The following is a 21274-nucleotide window of genomic DNA, read 5'->3' on the forward strand; positions in this document are numbered from 1 at the left end:
TCATTCTTTTACATGTGGCTTTCCAGTTTTCCCAGCACCATTTGTTGAAAAGACTTTCTTTTCTCCATTGTATGCCCTCAGCTCCTTTGTCAAAGATAAGCTGTCCATAGATGTGTGGTTTTATTTCTGGGCTTTCAATTCTGTTCCATTGATCTGTGCACCTGTGTTTGTACCAGTCTGATGCTGTTTTGATTACTGTAACTTTGTAGTATGTTTTGAAGTCAGGGATTGTGATGCCTCCCGTTTTGTTCTTTTTTCTCAGGATTGCTTTAGAAATTCGGGGTCTTTTGTTGCCCCATATGAATTTTAGGATTCTTTGTTCTAATTCTGTAAAGAATGTCATTGGGATTCTGATTGGGATGGCGTTGAATCTGTAGATTGCTTTAGGTAGAATGGACATTTTAACTATGTTTATTCTTCCAATCCATGTACATGGAATGTCTTTCCATCTCCTTATGTCGTCATCCAATTCTCTCAGAAAGGCCTTGTAATTTTCGTTATATAGGTTCTTCACTTCCTTAGTTAAATTTACCCCAAGGTATTTTATTCTTTTTGTTGCGATTGTGAATGGTATTGTATTCTTGAGTTCTTTTTCTGTTGGTTCATTACTGGAGTATAGAAATGCTACTGATTTATGCAAATTGATTTTATACCCTGCAACTTTGCTGTAGTTGTTGATTACTTCTAACAGATTTCCAATGGATTCTTTGGGGTTTTCTATATATAAGATCATGTCGTCTGCAAACAACGAGAGTTTCATTTCTTCCCTCCCTATTTGGATTCCTTTCATTCCTTTTTCTTGCCTGATTGCTCTGGCCAGGACCTCCAGTACTATGTTAAATAAGAGTGGTGATAGAGGGCATCCTTGTCTCGTTCCTGTTTTCAGGGGGATGGGGTTCAGTTTTTGCCCGTTGAGTATGATGTTGGCTATGGGTTTGTCGTATATGGCCTTTATTATGTTGAGGTAGTTTCCTTCTATGCCCATTTTGTTCAGAGTTTTTATCATAAATGGCTGTTGGATCTTGTCAAATGCCTTCTCTGCATCTATTGAGATGATCATGTGGTTTTTATTCCTCAGTTTGTTGATGTGGTGTATCACGTTGATTGATTTGCGGAGGTTGAACCATCCCTGTGTCCCTGGTATGAATCCCACCTGATCCTGATGTATGATTCTTTTGATGAATTGCTGAATTCTGGTTGCCAAAATTTTGTTTAGAATTTTTGCATCTATGTTCATCAGTGATATTGGCCTGTAGTTCTCTTTTTTCGAGGTGTCCTTGTCAGGTTTTGGTATCAGCATGATGTTGGCCTCATAGAATGTGTTAGGAAGTGTTCCATCTTCCCTAATTTTTTGGAATAGCTTGAAAAGGATAGGTATTAAATCCTCTCTGAAAGTTTGGTAGAATTCCCCAGGAAAGCCATCTGGTCCTGGGGTTTTATTCTTTGGGATGTTTTTGATTGCTGTTTCAATCTCTTTCCTTGTGATTGGTCTGTTCAAATTGTCTGCCTCTTCTTGAGTGAGCTTTTTGAGATTGTAGGAGTCCAAGAATTTATCCTTTTCCTCTAGGTTATCCATTCTGTTGGCATATAGTTTTTTGTAGTATTCTCTTATAATCTGTTGTATTTCTGTGGAGTCTGTTGTTATTTCTCCTCGCTCATTTCTGATTTTGTTTATTTGAGCTTTCTCCCTTTTTTTCTTTGTAAGTCTGGCTAGTGGTTTGTCAATTTTATTTATCTTCTCAAAAAACCTGCTCTTTGTCTCATTGATCCTTTCTACTGCCTTTTTCGTTTCAATAGTATTTATTTCTGCTCTGATTTTTATTATTTCTCTCCTTCTGCTGACTTTGGGCTTCATTTGTTCTTTTTTCTCTAGTTCAGTTAGGTGTGCTTTAAGGTTGCTTATTTGGGATTTTTCTTGTTTGTTAAGATGTGCCTGTATTGCGATGAATTTTCCTCTTAATACAGCTTTTGCTGTATCCCATATGAGTTGGTATGGCATGCTATCATTTTCATTTGTTTCCAGGTATTTTTTTATTTCTTCTTTAATTTCTTCAATGATCCATTGCTTGTTCAGTAGTGTGTTCTTTAGTCTCCACATCTTTGTGCCTTTCTCGGCTTTTTTCTTATAATTAATTTCTAGCCTTATAGCACTATGATCTGAGAAGATGCTTGTTATTGTTTCAATTTTTTTAAATTTGTAGAGGCTTGCCTTGTTTCCCAACATATGGTCTATCCTAGAGAATGTTCCATGTGCACTTGAGAAGAATGTGTATTCAGCTCTTTCAGGGTGGAGTGATCTATATATGTCTATTAAGTCCAATTGTTTTAGTTTTTCATTCAGCTCCACTATTTCCTTGTTGATTTTCTGTCTGGATGATCTGTCCATTGATGTGAGTGGGGTGTTGAGGTCCCCTACTATTATTGTGTTGTTTTTGACATCTTCCTTTAGGTCTGTTAATAGTTGCTTTATGAATCTTGGTGCTCCTGTGTTGGGTGCATAGATATTTATAAGCGTTATTTCTTCTTGATGAAGTGTCCCTTTGATCATTATATATTGTCCCTCTGTGTCTCTCTTTACCTCTCTTATTTTGAAATCCACTTGGTCTGATATGAGAATTGCAACACCTGCCTTTTTTTCCTTGCTATTTGCTTGAAGTATTGTCCTCCACCCCTTCACCCTGAGTCTGTGTTTGTCCTTGGGGCTGAGGTGTGTTTCCTGTAGGCAACAAATTGTTGGATCGTGTTCTTTAATCCATTTTGCCACTCTGTGTCTTTTTATTGGAGAGTTCAATCCGTTCACATTGAGAGTGATTATTGATGCATGTGGACTTAATGCTGTCAATCTGTCGCTCATTATCTTGTTTTCCTGTGTGCTTTAGACTACCCATTTAATACTGCAATTTCTTATGCTGGGTTTCTTAGATTTTTCCTTATCTATGATTTGTGACTCTGTTCTGTACTTTATTTTAGTGTCTACCTTGAAGTTTGTATTTAGAATCTCGTGTATAATATAATCTATTCTCTGGTGGTCTCTTACCTACTTGACCAATACTGATTTAGACCCTTTGCTCTTCCCCTCCTAAATAATTATTTTCATTTTTTATTCCAACTCGTCTTAGTAATTTGTAGTTAGAGTGCTAAGATCGTCCTTGTTTTTGTAGTTTCCTTACTTTTACCCTAATGCTATAATTGAATATTTGCTATCCTGTTCTGGTTCTATCCATCGGTCTCCCTAGTCTGTGGATTGTGTCCCCTTTCTCCCTTTTTTCTTTTTTCAAGTATGAGAGCCTTCTTGAGGATTTCTTGTAATGGAGGGCTTTTAGTTACAAATTCCCTTAACTTTTGTTTGTCTGGAAAAGATTTAATTTCTCCCTCGTATCTGAAGGAAATTCTTGCTGGATAGAGTATTCTTGGCTGAAGGTTTTTATCCTTTAAAGCTTTGAATATATCACTCCATTCTCTCCTAGCTTGTAGGGTTTCTGTAGAGAAATCCACTGACAGTGTGATAGGGGCTCCTTTATAGGTTATTCTCTTTTTTTTCCTTACTTCCCTGAGTATTCTCTCCTTATCATTCCTATTTGCCAACTTTACTATTATGTGCCTTGCAGTAGGTCTTTTTACATTGACAAATCTAGGAGATCTAAAACCCTCCTCTACACACATTTCTCTGTTGATCCCTAGATTTGGGAAGTTCTCTTCAATAATTTCATTGAGCACACTTTCTGGTCCATTTTCCTTTTCCATATTCTCGGGAATTCCTATGATCCTTATGTTCTTACTCCTCATTGAATCCATTATCTCTTGGAGATTTTCTTCATTTTTTTTAATTCTTAGTTCTCTTTCTTCCTCTGTCTGGCGCCATTCAGCCTGTCTGTCCTCGATTATGCTAATTTTCTCCTCTATGTTGTCTACACGGGCATTCAGGGAATCCGTATTCTGTTTTATTTGGTCCATTGTGTTTTTCATCTCAAGTAATTCTGTTTGATTCTTCTTTATGATTTCAATCTCTTTTGTGAATTAACTCCAGAACTCGGCTTGTTTCTCTATCTTTCTCTCTACCTCATTGAGTTTTTTGATTATAGCTGCTCTGAATTCATTATCACTTAGTTTACCTAATTCCAAGTCCTCAGGACTTAATTCTGTGTTTTTATTGTTTTCCTTCTGGTCTGGGGCTTTTATAAATTGCTGGATGGTAGAGGAGCGGTTTTTTCTCTTGGTGGTAGAATTCAGTTGCAGTTACAGCCTGTCGCCACTAGATGGGGGTCGAGAGCAGCGTGTTAGCTCTCCGCCTTGGGTCAAGATCGCTGCGCCCAGTGGCTTTGCTGGGGGGGAGGGGCTGTTACTCACACGCGCTGGTCTGGGTTCAGATCAGTTCTGTTCTCTGGTCTCCCAAGGGCCTTGATTTATAGGGTCCCTGCCGACGGAAGCTTTCCCCCTGTCAGCGAGTCTCCACTGAATCAGCGGCAGGAGTCCTGGATGATCCCCAGTCACGCGGCCCCTCCCCCGCTCCTTCCCCACCCACGCCGCAGCAATCGCAGACTCTAGGGGACGGAGCGATGTTCTCTCCTACCGTTCCAGCGCCTCCGAAGGTGTAAAGCAAGGTTTATGATCTCCGCCTTCTTGGTATTGTAGGTCTCTAACGAGCTGGCATTATGTTTATTCTCTGAAATTCAGTTCTTCCAATCTTTTGTTGTATTTCGGAGGGGAGAGAATCCCGGGTCAGCTCACCCTGACATTTTGCTCCCCGTTTCATTGAGTTTTGTATTATTTTTCTATGCTCTATTTTATAGTTTATCTCCACTCTGAATTTTCTTCTTTCTGCTAGCTTTGTGTTTAGTTTGCTCTTTTCTTTTCTACTTAAGATATGCAGTTAGATTATTAATTTGAGATCTTTCTTCTCTTTAAATGTAGGCATTTACAGCTATAAAATTTCCTCTTAGCACTGCTTTCAGTGTATCCCATAAGTTTTGGTATATCGTATTTTTGTTTTCACTTGTCTCAAAGTATTTTCTAATTTCCCTTGTGATTTACATCTATACATTTCTCTCTTTTTTTTTTTGCTGAGGAAGATTCATCCTGAGCTAATGTCTATTGCCAGTTTTCCTCTTTTTGCTGAGGAAGATTCACCCTGAGCTAACATCTGTAGCCAATCTTCCTCTTTTTGTATGTGAGCCACTACCACAGCATGGCCACTGACAGACCAGTGGTGTAGATCTGCATCTGGGAACTGAACCCAGGCCACTGAAGTGGAGCATGCCAAACTTAGCCACTAGGCCACTGGGGCTGGCCCTACGTCTATCTATACATTTAAATCAATATTGTTGTGGTAGGTTGTTGATAGTGACATTTTTAAATGATTTTTCCAGCATTTTTAGATGTTATGTACTGAGAGAGGATGCCTTGCATTACAGTTTTTAATTTCAGTGACTAAGGTTTGGTTTTTTCCTCATATCTCAAGCTTATTTTCAATTCTCCATGGTTGTTTTTGGTTGTATCTTATCCTTTTCTTTATGCTTTTCTTTCCTTCTTCTATGTTCTTAATTATTTTAAACATGCTGTTCTTATTTTATAACAATTCTGTAATCTTGATATCTGACCCTTTGTTTGAGGTTTCCCTTCATAGCACTGATGCTAAATTGTTTTATTGTGTGTTTTATAATTTTAGGTTATACACTAATGTTTAGTGGAGCTTTATGGAAATCCCATGAGGCCTGGATTGAGGGTTTAAGCTGGTATACATTTCATCTGTCAACCTGAGTGACAGGCATGTGTGTTTTAAATGATCAAAGCAAACTCTATCACACTCCTCCAGCTATAGTGCAAGCTCTATGAAATCAGGGGTCTTTGTTTTGTTTACTCTTATCTCCCCAATTGTCTAGTATCGGGCATGGCACATACTAGGTACCCTACCTGTACTTTTTGAACTGAATTTATCATCTTTCTTTTCTGGTGGGTGGATTAATTTTGACTAATCCACTCTTTCTTTGAGGAAGTAGTGAGGCACTATTGTAGGTACTTTCTATCAGTAATGCCTGGGGTTTTCTTTGGAATTTTTGCAAGTTTGTTCCAGTAACATGACCTTGATCCCATGCTATGTGAAAAGATAATTCTAGTCTTATCATGATGAATGGTCATTTGCCTCCATCCTGGGCCTCTTCTTGTTTCAGAGGCCTCACATTAGTTGAATTTGGCTCTCTGAGCCATCTTCAATTTGTTTTTCATTAATCTTCAAATTTCTCTTTTTTTTGGAGGATGAGAAGGTGTATTTTATTTTATTTTTTAATAAAAATAATCAGATTAAGCTTTGAAGGTAAAGAAATAAAGCCTTATTCCAATGATACGGTTTAGTAGTGAGAATTTAGATAACCATTAAATATAAGGAATGATAAATGATAAATGGAAATTAGCCAAGAGAAAAATTTTGTATTTTTTTCAACCTAAAGACATCTGGTACATTTTTCTGATTAATACACTGACCGTGGGCAGGAGAAAACCCAGTCGTATTGAGGGAGAGTATAACTGAATGGTTAATTTATTTTTCATTTTAGTGCAATACTCATTAAATTATTTTAAAATGAAATTTAAATGATATTTTCTAACAGGTCTTCAGATTATTCTTAAAGACTGTTAAAGAAGAAAATTTAGCTATATCCTAACATTAGCAATAAATTTGGTAGACTTCTTCATTTGGTATGATGCAAATTAGATGGAACATGGATGTAAGCAGAAATAAAATTGCCACCTTGAGTTATAAAGAGCTTGTTTTCAAAGAGGTGTATTGTTCTCTATGTTGTCTTTATATGATCATCTTGATCTACTCTGTGGTTGATTATAGAAGATTATGAATTGACCCACCACTTGGTATTGAGGTGCTTTGTCAAACATCTTTCCAAAAAGGGAGAATAAAAATGGGTTCATGAGACATGACGACTAAATGTTGCTTCTTCTTTGTATTGCAGTTCCAGTTCCTAGCAGATTTGATCGACGAGTATCAGGTATGTGTTCTTTTTCATAACATACTGCTAAAATACTATTTTAAGATAGGATTATCTTAAATAAAAATAAACTGACCTTTTTAATTAAAAGATAAATTACCAGCACTAAAGAACATTATAAAAATTACCTGTGATTCCTTCATTCTGTTTCATTTTAAGTTCTGAGTATTTTTATATTGCTGTAGTTTGTCTCATTTATGTCATTAATATTTTTCCATGTGTTCATAATTATGGCTGCTTTTCCTATTACTATTTCTGGTGTTCTAGATTATGCTGCCATTAACTTCTTGCATATGTTTTGAGCCACTTAAATTATTTCCTCAGTTATAGTACGAGGAATGGCATTCTCTGGTCAGAAACTAAACATTGCCATGGCTTTCTCTGTGTGTTATTTTCTAGAGATGGTCTACAAAAGAGGTTGCAGGGAGAAAGACACCTTGCAAAGGCCTGTTTTCCACCACGATTTCACTAATGTGGACGGTGCCTACTCCTTTTATTTAGATGTAAAATAGTACCTCAGATTGTTTTATTTTGGCATTCCTTTGATTATTAACAAAAATGAGCATTTTTCAAATATGAGAAGTCTATTTTTATTTTCTTGTATGAGACTAGTTTGGTAATATTTTTACCTTTTATCTAGTATGGTCTAGATTCTTTTTTATAAGTTTGAGTAAATTTCTCTCATGACTTTTAATCTTTTGAAATTTTTAATGCAAAATTTTCCAGGTTGGTTATGCTACTTATTTTAATTTTACTATTTTTTATTGACTCAAAATTTTAAAGTATGCTTTTTTGTTTGTTTGTTTGTTTTGGTGAGGAAGATTGGCCCTGAGCTAAAATTTGTTGCCAATCTTCCTCTTTTTTTTTCTTTCTCCCCAAAATCCCAGTACATAGTTGTATATCCTAGTTCTAGGTCATTCTAGTTCTTCTATGTGGGATGCTGCCACAGCATGGCTTGATGAGTGGTAAGTAAGTGTGCTCCCAGGATCTGAACTGGCAAACCCCAGGCCACTGAAGCAGAGCATGCAAACTTAACCACTCAGCCACCGGGCCTGCCCCTGACTCAAAAATTTTAATATGTGACTGGTACCTTGGACACTGCCTGGCACATAGCAGGCAGTTAGTAAGTACTTATTGAATATATACATCCTCTACTTTTTTTTCATGATTGCTCCTAGGCTGAGAAGGTCCCTCTCTTTTCATACAGCTGATAAATATGTTTTCTGAAAGTTTTTCTTATAATTAAAATGTTTGACTTTTGATACATCTAGAATTTATTTGGTTGTACAATTGGGATGTTAATGTATTTCATAATTGCTGTGCGAGCTGTGTGTATCACTTCTTCTTTCACATGCCCTTGTTTTAGGAAGGTTTCTTGCTTTTAACTTGTCTTATAGGGGCCGGCCCAGTGGTGCAGCAGTTAAGTGCACATGTTCTGCTTTGGCAGCCCGGGGTTCGCTGGTTCAACTCCCAGGTGCAGACATGGCACCGCTTGGCAAGCCATGCTGTGGCAGGCATATAAAGTAGAGGAATATGGGCACGGATATTAGCTCAGGTCCAGTCTTCCTCAGCAAAAAGAGGAGGATTGGCAGTGGATGTTAGCTCAGGGCTAATCTTCCTAAAAAAAAAAAAAATTGTCTAATGATTTAAGAGCTGATAAGGCTCGGAATTCCTTTTCTGTCCCTCTGTCCTTTTCTTTGAGAAGATCTGTTCAATTATGTTTTCAGAACCAAAGTCTGTTGAAAGGAGATTGAAGAATATGTCCTTATGTATAGAGAGTCATTTACAGAGAGGAAATAGAGTAGGGATTAAGGTTGTGCCAGACTCAAGAGGTATTGTCTCTCATGTCTATTCATCCCTGCCCTGCACACCTTTTTTCCCAAAAGATTAGTAATATCCCTTGACATCTATAGGACAGATCTGGGAGATGGAGAGTACAGTAACATCTCCTCCAGAGATCACAGATGGTGTTAACAGTTCACAAATTGCCTCTTGAGCTTTCTGTCAGTGTAATTCAGTCCTTGAACTCTTTGGAAGACTCAGACAAGTGCATGGTATCGTCATTCTCCATTGAGATTTTGCAATCTTATTGAAGATTTAAAACTATTTGATTCAAATGTTAAGTGAAAATAAAAGATTTTTAAAAGAATCCAAAATGGTTATGCATGAGAGGAAAAAGCCTGTAGCAATAGCCAATATTTTTTGAGTGCAGATATGTGCTAGGTACACAGTTTTAAGGTCTTTCTCAATGCCTGCCTTGTATTGTTGAATATAACCCTCACATTAAAACTATGAAGTACATGCCAAGATGGCAAACTGGAAGCAAAGCAGAGGTTAAGTAACTTGAAACAGTCGAGGTGATAATGTGCCCAAAGGCAACATGGGTCCTAAGTACTACCCTTCCTATCTCTAAGGACCCTTTCTTATACCGTCTGGAACTCTTGGTCAGTCTTCAGCTAAATCCCCTAAATTCTTCGCCTCTTCTCTGAGTGCAGCTTTCATCTTGCTGCTCTAGCTGAAGCTTGGCTTGCCTGCAGGCTTCTCAAATGATGGCTCTTCCATCTTCTTTGTAACACTGATAGGAGATGAGTCAATGTCTCTATTGCTCCTCACTGCCGCTTCCAGACCATTCTCTCTCCTTCCTCAGACCTCACATTATTATATTCTACCAGCCACTGCCCAACCTTGTTTCAGTCATCTAATAATCCTCGGGTTGTTCCTTCTTATTTCCACATAGTCCTTCCAATGTCTAGCCCATCACTTCCTTGACCTCCTCTCCTCCAAGGATCTTGTCTTCCACCCCACTTCAGCCACTTACTCCCATGGTTGTACTCTCATATGACAAGCATGACAACTCTTCATGCTCTAAATCAATGATCCCTGTCTCCTACCACTACCTGGTGTGTTCTGTGCTCCTTTGCTGTCCTACTCCAACCCTGACAACTGATTGATCCTGCCTCCTTTTTTACTATTCTTCGCTTCTTTACTCACCTTAAAATCTTCGATCAGTGATTAGCATCACATCTTGGCACATACCCCTCAACTTGCTTTTCCTTTTTTGCTTGCTTGGCTAAACCATACTCTGGTTAAGCCCACCTCTCTGCTTAGGATATGTCTACATCACAGCTGTACTTGATTTAAGGAAAATACACAGCCCTGTTGACTGATCTTACTTTCTGTTTATAATCATTAACTTCTAGTAGGCTCTTGATGCCAGCAATCATACTGTGTGTCCATGCTTCTCTCACTCTCCTTTTCTCCTAGATAAGTCTTTCATACCTTCTCTCCCCCAAAACTTATACCTCCTTCCCATTCTCATTCCTAGGAGATGTTCTTATTCTCTATTTAACTAAGGAAATAGAAGCAACAGAAGAGAATTTCTGTAGACTCCCACCACCACATCTATCCTTCCTCACCTGCGTATGAGACCAGTGTCTACCTATACACTAGATCTCATCCCTTCATCCTTCCAACAGTTACCTCTGCTTTATCTTGCATAGTCTTTATCCTTCAATTGGATTATTCTTCTCAGCAAAGAAACATTGTTGGCTCTCCCTTCTTAAAAAATAAAACTTTTTTTAACCACTCTTCCTTTTCCAGCCACCACCCTTTTTCTGTCCATATCTTTACAGGAAAACCCCTTGAAAGAGTAGTCCATATTTGTTGTTTCTAGTTTCTCTTCTTCTGTTCTCTCTCGAGCCCATTCTAATCAGACTTTTGCTTCCATATCTCACCAAAATTATCTTTGTGGATTGCTTACTCAAATTCTTCAGACCTTTTGAGAGACACCTTCTCACTTAGACCTTCAGTAAGGCCTATGTAAAATCCTCTCCCTTCCCAACACACACACTCACACTACCTAGCTCCCTTACTTTATTTTCTCCTTAGTGCCTGCTCTATCTATCATCTACCTATCTATCTATCTATCTATCTGTTTATCTCTTTTAGCTTTTTATCCTATTTATTATCTAGTTCCCTATATTAGAGTATAAGTTCCAATTGGGCAGGGAATTTTGTCTGTTTTGTTTATTGATGTATAGTTAACACTTAGAACAGTGTCAATAAATATGGATAGATGAATGGAAGGAAGGAACAACAGAAGGGATCAGGAATCAGGAGGAGAAATTAGGCTAAAAAAAATCAAGAAACACTTCTTGGAGGGAGGCAGAAATTGCACTGGAAGTTGAAAAACATGGTTACTATTTGGCTAGTACCAAGAAAGATGCATTTTAGGTGGTAGAATGCCTTAAGACTCGAAGGAGAATGAACTGGGCCTGGCTACTCTGGCTGTAGGGGAGGAGATAAGATAATATTGGAAAGAGAGGTGAGGATTGGGGCTCCTGATGTGATCCAAAGACTTCAACAAAAACCAGTTGTGTGAGGATATGTGCTGTGTCAAAGACTGCAGAAGAGACTCAACAACTCAGGGTATCTGACTGAATAATAATCTGGAATGTAAAGCAGCATAGGAGAGCCAGCAGTTGTTGAGTGTCTCCTGTGAGCCCGGCCCTGTGTTTTAAATATCACCTTCTGTTATTAACCCTTTACATGGTTCTTGTATTGTTATCACCTCTTACCCCTGAAGAGACCAAGGATTGGAGACATTGAGAAATAGCAGGTGAGGGCTAGCTGGATCCAAGCTTAGACCCCAGTGTGTGTATCTTCAAAGATGGGCTCTTCCCCTTCTTGATGCTGCCTCTCCCTTGCAAAGCACTAGAATTGGAATTGAAAAGCTGTGCCTTCCAAGTTCCAGGTTCTAGCAGAACAGTCCCTCTACATCAAGTGATAAATACATCAAATGAAGAGAGTTCATAAATTCTTTAAAGGCAAGCTTTCTTGAAATAGTCCTAAATTAGTGTTAACTGTCTTTGAGTTAGAAATGTTAGTCTGATTCTGTTAATTAAAGAACTTCATCTGAAAAAAACCCCTTTCATTTATTAAATATGTGTTGAAGCTTCAAAGTACATTAATCAGAAATTTGTGTGTTGGCATCATGCCACATTTAGGCAGGGAGTATCTGACTCTAGTGATGAGTGTGATACAGTCAACAGTGCAGTCTACGAGAATCTGATGCCACGTCAGTCACACATTTCTGCATGACAGGTTCTCTTCACCAGATATCCATGCCTTTTAGGGCTTACATGCTTGCAATGTACTTAAATACTTATTTTGTCTATATCCTTTCACAGTATTCAGTATTTTTTCCATCTGTAGCTATCTTCAGCTGAAATATTACTAAGCATTGCTTACAATAACTTAGAAACCCATTGTTATAGACTAAATTGTGTCCCCCTCAAATTGATATTTTGAGGCCAAACCCCAATGTGATGATATTTAGAGATAGGGCTTTTAAAGAGGTAATTAAAATTAGATGAGGTCATGAGGGTGGGACCCTAATCTAATAGGATTGGTGTCCTTATAAGAAGAAGAGACACCAAGAGTGCACTCACAGAGAAAAGGCCTTGTGAGGACACAGTGAGAATGCAGCTATCTGCAAGCCAAGGAAAGAGCCTCAGGAGAAACAAAACCTGCCAATACCGTGATCTTTCTTCCAACCTCCAGAACTGTGAGGAAATAAATTTCTGTTGTTTAAGCCACCCAGTCTGTGGCACTTTGTTATGGCAGCCCAAGCTGACAAATACACCTAGGCTATATCAACTCTACGTGGGAGCTGGCAGGGTAGCACAGGACTTCAGGCCTGTGACTGGAATCTGTGCTCATTTCTTTGTAGAAATGAAAGGGTTGTCTCTCACAAGCGCATTTTAATGATTCACTTTCTGGATGAAGGAAGCGCTGTTAAAGTTTGGGAAAAGAAATTGTGCTGGATAATCTATTGTTACTTTATACGGTTTCATTTTACTGACTAGTGACATCTGCTGGAGAACTGGGGCAAAATCAATTCCCTCAAGGGACTGTGCTGGACTTTTAGGTTTTCGTTTTCAGTAGGTCTTGAGCATCTCATGACACTCAGTGTAGTTCTTGAGGCTACATAGGAATCACACAGACTCTGGGCCTCCCCCAGGCAACTTGTACACTGACTAAGCTCCCTGATGTTTAGAACCATAAGGGGCAGCAATCACATAGCATGTAAAAATGGATTTTTATATAGAAAATGAGAAAAAGTAATTTGGGATCAGAACCAGGAACAAAGAGAGAGGTTGGATGTAAATAGAAGAAGAGGGCAAAGAAAGATGAGTCCAGAGTTGAAAAGAAAAGGGAAAAAATTCAAAACCAGTTTGAAAAATAAAGACAATGTTTTTTCTACAAATAGAAGTATAATTTTAATTAAAATAACTACTTTTGTTTAAATCATAGTGCTGTACTTTAAGAATTGAAGACTATGACATTTGCTGCCTCAGTTACATTAATGTCTAAAAATATAAAAATGAGCTAAATTGCTAAAATACTTTCCTCTAAAATCAGAGGAAAAGCAAGCCTGGAAATAAGCTAGCCCAAAACTAAGTGTCATTATCGGTAAAATCTTGTCAGTCTCATCATTGAAGACTTATTATTTTGAACTTTCTAATTGAAAATTTTCATACATATGCAAAAGTACAGGAAGTTAGTATAATAATACCAATGTACCCATCTATCTCCAAAGTGAGGGCTTTTTAAATGTATTTTTCTAAGAAGACTTTGGTGGGGGGGTGTGTGTGTGTGAGGAAGATTGGTCCTGAGCTAACTCTGTGCAGATCTTCCTCTATTTTATTTGGGATGCCGCCACAGCATGGCTTGATGAGTGGTGCTAGGTCTGCGCCCGGCATCTGAACCTGCAAACCCCCAGCTGCCGAAGCAGAGTGTGCAAACTTAACCTCTGTGCCACCAGACCGACCCCTAAGAAGACATTTTGAAGTCCTAGACCAAGGAGTAGCAATTGGAGTAGACTGAAAAAAGGTCGAATATGAGAATATTTCTGAAGTAGAATTTGATGTATTCATTGGATGAGAGGTGAAAGAAGGAAGTCATGGTGAATTCCAAATTTCTAGTTTAGAAAACTGGGCTAATAGTAACAAAATGAATCGAGAGCACAGAGAACCAAGAGGCTCACAATTTAAACATCATGTCTGGTTAGCTGCCCTCAATGCTTGAGGGTCTTCAGTCTCCTACTAAAATACCTATGAAGATTCAAAAAGTGGCAGCAGTAATGTCTAGGAACTCAGGAAGGAGTCTGCCTTAATCTGTAGGACAGATCTGAGATAAACACATCCTGACCTCATCTTATGGAAACAGGAATGGCTTGGAGAAAGATAGTCATTATCTACATCCCGCTTGTCAGTTCCCTGGTTTAGCTACCCAAAGCCTTCACTAGCCAGGGACTGGGTAGCCCTTTCTGCAGAATATTACCTGATACTGTTCTAGGGACTAGAATGGTATCTGTCATCTTATTCCCTTCTCCGTAATTTTTCTCTATCTATTTAAGGATACTGGGTTCCTATTGGACAGGCAGAGTATTGATGGCATTACAGCACAGGAGACGTCGTCCACACAAGTAGAATACTGTAGGCAGGGCAGGGAAGGGAGTCCTATCTATAGGACATGTTGGCAGTCACTATTTCTCAGGTATTCCATTAGTTCAGAGAATCAATGAGGAAGGAGAAACTGGGATGCAGCTAGACCAGGGCTCCACTGGGTAAGTGTCTCCAAGAAACCAGGAATTAAATTGAAAGCAATATGTATCGGCTTATCCTCTAGTTTTAGATATATAGAGTTTTTTTAGCCATCACACAAATGAATTGAGTGTAGGATCAAGAACCATTTATATTCCTTGCCTACTAACAAACAAGAAATAAACCCTAACAAACAATATAGGGCCTATGAATGAATTTAGCCAATTAAGGATAAATGAGGTATGAAGATTAGAAAAGTTCACTACAAAATGATCATAAAGTGCAGAAAGTCATTGCCTTTATGAATTCTGAGTAAAAAGCCAAGGAAAGAATAGACTGAGATGAAAAGGGAAATGGGTATGGTAAGGAAAGAGTATTTGTGGTTGCATGCGGTCAAGTCAGCTCTGACTCCTGGTGACCTTATGAATGAGTGATACCCACAATGTCCTGTCCTCAACAGCCCTACTCAGCTTCTGTAGACTCATGCCTGTGGCTTCCTTTATGGAAACAGTCCATCTCATATTTGGTCTTCCTCTTTTCCTGCTGCCTTCTATTTTTCCCTGCACTAATGCTGACAACAAGGAAAGACTATAAGGGAACTAAACTCAATAAGCAGGAATTAATACACAGAGAAGGCAAAAAAAGCGAAGTAAAATTGTTATGGGCAAAATCTGTGATGGAGGGCAGCCTTGAAGAAAGGACAGTTCTTGAAAGAACTGAGTTAGAGAGTAGAACCAAGGTAATAATAATATTCCTGAAAACCAGAGCAAATGGAACAGAAGTGATAATACTAATGGTTCAAAGAGTTGGCATTTACTTCATCCTTTCTGTGTCCCAGGCACTTGTCTATTTAAATCTTTATGACAGTCCTCAGAGGGAGAATCACTACTGTTAGCTCCGTTATGTAGAAGAGAAGATGGAGATTTGCAGTAAATCACCCTGGGTCACATGGCCATTGCAGATAATTAAGGATTTATTAGAATAAAAATTTCCCCAGCTGTAGTGGCTGTAGTATGAAGAAGAAACAGGTTTGCTACATTCTGGGCACCACCAGTGATCACATCTAGATCATTCTTGGCAAAACAGTTTTGTTAGTGAGTACACTAACTTTTTTATTCCCCAAATAATTCGTTGTCTCTTTGCCACTAACACCTAAGGGTAAGATTTTTAAATCACGACTTGTACTGGCATCTCCAATTCTAATCCTTCTTTTCTTCCATATTTGTATCTCTCTTCTTCCCAGTAAAAAACACCTGTGTGTTTACTTATTTACTTACTACTGTAATACACACAGAAGAGTTTCAGAATTGCTCTACCACTACCAACAGCAGTTCTTTTTTTGTTGTTGGAATATATCCCACTCAGGGTGGACGGTCAGAGTACTGTGTTCAGAAACTACTTAAAATAACTCTCGTTTCCTTCTCTGTGGTTATGTTATCAACTTATGGGTGATTAATTACTTTCTGGTTTATCTTGTTTCCTTTTGGAAAAATAAAAGGGTAAAAAGGTTTTTTTATGTATATATTCATATTTGTATATTTACCCCCCCACCCCCATTCTTAGCTCTCCTTCTTTCTCATGAAAGTCCTTTCTTATGGAAGGGATGGCATACTAGGTATACTCTTCTTCACCTCGCTTTTTTTTTTTGCTGTTTTCCCCCTAGAACTCACTATCTATCAGCCCATGGAGACTTTCCTTATTCTTTGTTACAGCTATGTTATTCAAATGGGTACTTATGTCATTTCTGATATTTTGCTATTATAAACAGTTGTGCACTGAATATTTTTTAAGTCTTTGAATTACGACAAAGACAAGTCCTGCAGACAACTAGTACAGAGGTTACCTACAAAGAAAATCAGGTTGGTTTTAGATTTATATAATATTGTATGAAGAAAAGAGCTTGACGTAGGGTATTTATTTTGTTTAAAATTCCTTCTTATTTTTAAGTCATTCATGTACATAATGATGTTAAGCTATTTTAGTTCTTTTCGTAATTACTGCATATGTTTATATTGCATACATTGTACCTTCTAGTTTTCCACACCTGCTTTGTAATTCAGTAGACACACTACCTCCTTGCTTGTCCTTGCCACTACAAAAGGATTTAGTAGATGATATATTTATCATCTTTCTCCTATCTGGGACTACAAATCCCTAGAGAGCTAGCTTTTCAGCACCTAAAAGTATGCCTGGCATTAGTAGGTACTTAATATATTTGTTAGTTGAAAGAAGGGATTAGAAAAATCATCACAGCCTTAGAAAACAGTGACTAAAAGAAAATTGTTTACTTCCTATTTTTCTAGTAAAAGCACACATCTATTTTATTCATTTTTCTCTTTATTTTTTCTCTCCAAATTTAGTCTGTGCTGAGACCTATAATCCTGATGAGGAGGAGGAAGATACTGATCCAAGGGTAAGAACTGCAGCAGAGGTGTTAGGTAGAATTGTTTTATTCCCCACTCACTCCCTTCTTCCTCAACACATCAGATCTAATCATGCTGATAATTAGAATAAATGCAAATTAAAATCTCAGCCAGTTGCCATTTTTTATCTAACATGTTGACAGACATTAAGAAGAATGAAAGCAGCATTGGTTGAAGTTATGGTAAGAAAGTTGAGGTTATGGTAAGAAGGTTGAGGAGATAAGAAGGTTATGGTTGGAGCTGTCAGAGCCTTAAACATAGTCAAGCCAACTGACACAGCAGTTACTGGAGAATTCATCTCTAACAAAATGTACAAACAGAGATCATTGTAGTGTTGTAATAGCAAAAAATGGAAACAACCTAAATGACCCCAAATAGGTGATTACCGGGGCCAAATTATGGTACATTCGAATCGAGAGAATCTGCAGCCATTGAAATGATAGGGTTTAATGACATGGAATGATGCTTATATGAGGTATGTTTTATAGCGCATTTTATAAAATAAGACATAATTTTAAAAATCTGTCTGTCTATCTATACAAAGAGTTATTTCTGGAAGGATAGATCCCAGATGTTAACAGTGGTTGTAGCAAGACTATGGTTGATTTGGGTGCTTTTTAGAAAACTGAGGTTTTTAAACTTCTGTACACATAACAACTTAATTTTATGAAAGCAAATATGAACAGTTATTTTTAAAAGATTGATGTTATAAAAGAAATTTGAATGATCTTTCAAACATACCTTAAAATGAGTAGCCTATGAAACATTTCTGAACTATTCTAGTAATAAAATGCTACCATTGTGTGAATATAATAGACATGTAGTTTTAAAAAAAGTTTTTCTGGATATTGTAAAATTCTTGATGACTTTTGAAAGTTAAAACAGTTTTTTACTAACTTTTTAATATCACATATTTAAAATATTTAACACTTTTGACATCTGTTATTTCTGACCAGATTAAATGATGTACCCTTTTTTTTTAGGGTGAGGACAATACTTAGGAAGGAGCTTGATAGGTCTCTCAATTATAGCGGCAATACCAAGCAATAATTATTCTTTTTAGTTCGATGAACATTTATTCAATTTAGTTCAATAAATATTTATTGACTATCTATAATAATTGTAATAGTTTTGGAGTGCCTATTAAATGCCAGGTAGTGTTTTAAACACTGCATGTATTAACTCATTTAACCCTTTTGATAACTCTAATTTTGTAGATATCGCTACTCCTATGGCTACTAATAAATTGTTGACGTTTGAATTCTAACTTGTATAGCAATTGTTTACTTGCCATCTCCACTTAGATTTGCATAGACAACTTAAACTTAACATGAGCTTCTGATTATTTTTCTTTAAATATTCTTCTCCACCCTAGTCTTCCCAACTCAATTTGTGACAGCTCCACCCTTCTAGTTGCTCAAGCCCAAAACTTTAGGGTCACCCTCAGCTCCTCTCATTTTTGCATACCCACATTCAACTTTTCGGCAAATCTGATGGACTCAGTCTTCAAAACACATCCAAAATTCCACTACTTCTCAACACCTCCATGACTACCATTCTGGTCCTAACCACCACCATCTGGCACTGGGATAATTGCAGTGGCTTCCTGGCTTCCACTCTTGCTTCCCTTAAGCTGTTCTTCACTCAGCAGCCAGTGTGAACCTTTAAAAACATTAGTCAGATCTCCTTCCTTCCTCAGTCAGAACCCTCAAATTGCCCCGTGTCCCCAGAGAAAAAATTCTAGTTCTGTAACCTACAGCACCTCTGTGATTTGGGCATCACCCCACCCAAACCCCCAACCTGTTCTCCTTCTAATCTTTCCCCTTGCTCTGCGTCAGTCACACCTGTTTGCTGTTTATTTCTGACATGCTATTCACCTACGATAAGGCCTTGTTTTCACTTGCTGTTCCTTCTGCTCGAGATGCTCTTCCCACAGAGATATCCTTATGACTCACTCCCTCAGGTTTTCCTGACTTCTTTGAGAGTTTTACACAAATGTCACCTCAGTGAGACCTCATCTGGCCGTGTACACACACACATACACTCTCTCTCACACACTCTTTTTATCACCCTTCCCTACCTTATTTTTTTCCTTAACCTTGTCACTCTTTGACATATTTTATGTGTTTATTGAATGTGAGAGCAGGTGTTATGTCTGTGTCCGCCACTGTGTTCCCTGGGGTAGGACAGTGCCTGGTATCTAGTAGGTGCTTAATATTTATTGAATGAGCAAATCTATAACCCTCTGCTTTACAGATGAGGACTCTGAGTCTCCCAGGAGTAGCTGACTTGCTGCCAGCCACACAGCCAGTGGGGTAGCTCCAGGCTGAGTGCTCTTCACCCTCTGTCACATTGCACCTCCACGATCAGGGCACTGCTTGGTATTTGTATAGAATTAAAATTATAAGTAAACATGCTTTTAATTTTTCCCAGTTTTTAGGAGAAAGAAATATAACAATTTGTAAGTGAAGTAAGATTTTAAAATGGAATAAAAAAAATTGCCTGGTTTTATTTGGATTGGCAGGTGATTCATCCTAAAACTGATCAACAGAGATGCAGACTTCAGGAAGCTTGCAAAGATATTCTCCTTTTCAAAAATCTTGATGAGGTAACATTGATTTTTCAAATATTTTTGTCGTTTAGCTTTTTTCCTATTTGTCATTTAAATAGTTTTTAGCGTCTTAGCCACAACCATGTGAGGCATAAAACTTTAGATTCATCTTGCTTAACAAATGTTTGCATTGTGTTGACCAGTGTAACCCATAATGAGCTTTTCAAATGACTTTTAGTATTTCTCTGAACTGCTTTGGTAATTCCTCCAAGACAATACCACTTGATGACCATGCAATTTCATGTTGAAAGGAAATGCTCAGGTTTACATGACCCTGGCTTAGTTTGGAGCATCTGAATTTATACTGCAGAGTCCTTTCTCCAAAGATGCCAGTGTGGAGTTCTCTTTTACCAGTAGCACTTAACCCACTGGAAGTGTGTGATTGCTTCTTAGACCCTAGGTATGGGGCACCTCTTGTGATTACTTCTTGGCAAAGATCTCAGGCATGGGGTATACACAGAGCATTGTGTATCTGCAGGGTCCCAGCAAGGATCTATGCCTGGGCCTGTCTTCCCTCCCTTGGTGGAGATAGAGAGTAGGGGCTACCTGATGAGGACAGAAAAATCTTCAAATTTCCTGTTTGTTCTCTGCTTTGAGGGCCACACACTGAAGCCACATGAATGGCTGAGGTGCTGGGCCTACTGGGGAATCCTAGAATGTGCAGAAACAGGAAGGATGGGATTAGAATTCCCCTACTACCCAGCTCCTGCAAATAAGTCTTCTGAAGATATCCCCACAGCCCTTCCTGGGAATCTAGTCGATCAAACATGAATTCATGGTATATCAGTCAAGAGAATTAACCATCCTTGGTGTCTATAAGCCAGTCTGTTTGGTAGCTGTGTGGTTATAGGAATAGCCAGAACTTTAATTAGGATTTTTTTAGTCTGAGGCTGAATAAAACAAGGACCTTGGGCTCAAGGAAAGGCTCATTGTGAGAAATACTGGTCTGTGTCAGCTGTTTTCCCTGGAAGACCCATCTGTATCAATGGAAAGGGGATTTGTTTCTTTCTCTACTGTGAATAAAACCCCTTGTAAATTTTATACCATTATATATTCTAAGGGAAGGTGCTATGTCAATCTGCTATTCAGAGTTTTCTTAGTTTTGGAGAATACCATTTGAGTGTTAAAAAATGATAACTGAATTTTCAGATTTAATTATATTTTTTAATATTTTACCAAACGAAACAGTTGAAAGAATTATACGGAATATGCATTTATCCACTGCCTTAACTCTAACATTAACATTTTACTATGCTTGTCGCTTATGTACCAGCTACCCATCCCTCAGCAAAGGGGTTTGTCAAACTTTTTCTTTAAGAACCAGATAATAAATATTTCTGTCACAACTGCTCAACTCTGTTATTGTAGCAGGAAAGCAGCCACAGATGATATGTAAATGAAAGGGTGTGTAGCTATGTTCCAATAAAACATTATTTATAAAAACAAGCATCTGTTTGCTGGCCCATGCATTAGCCCATTTTATTTTTTTGCGTGCCTTTCATGGTAAATTGCAGATATCAGTGTACTTTCCCTTAAATACTTTGGCATGTATATCATGAACTAGAGTTCAGTATTTGTTCATAGTTTTTTTTAATGTAAAACTTTCGTACAGCGACATGCGCAACTTTTAAGTTTGCA

At 38.0% G+C, this 21274-nt stretch overlaps 1 protein-coding gene across 1 annotated transcript in view; it reads left to right on the plus strand.

Moving 5' to 3' along the window:
* The window catches only part of PRKAR2A (protein kinase cAMP-dependent type II regulatory subunit alpha), a 120532-nt gene that overhangs the window by 54938 nt on the left and 44320 nt on the right, over nt 1-21274 (plus strand). Inside the window, exons 2-4 of the mRNA XM_070492906.1 lie at nt 6960-6995; nt 16963-17015; nt 19550-19633. Of these exons, the coding sequence (XP_070349007.1) occupies nt 6960-6995; nt 16963-17015; nt 19550-19633 (173 nt within the window). The remainder of the gene's footprint in view (nt 1-6959; nt 6996-16962; nt 17016-19549; nt 19634-21274) is intronic.

Source organism: Equus asinus, chromosome 21 (genome assembly GCF_041296235.1).
Source record: "Equus asinus isolate D_3611 breed Donkey chromosome 21, EquAss-T2T_v2, whole genome shotgun sequence".
In the NCBI taxonomy this organism is placed as follows: Eukaryota; Metazoa; Chordata; class Mammalia; order Perissodactyla; family Equidae; genus Equus; species Equus asinus.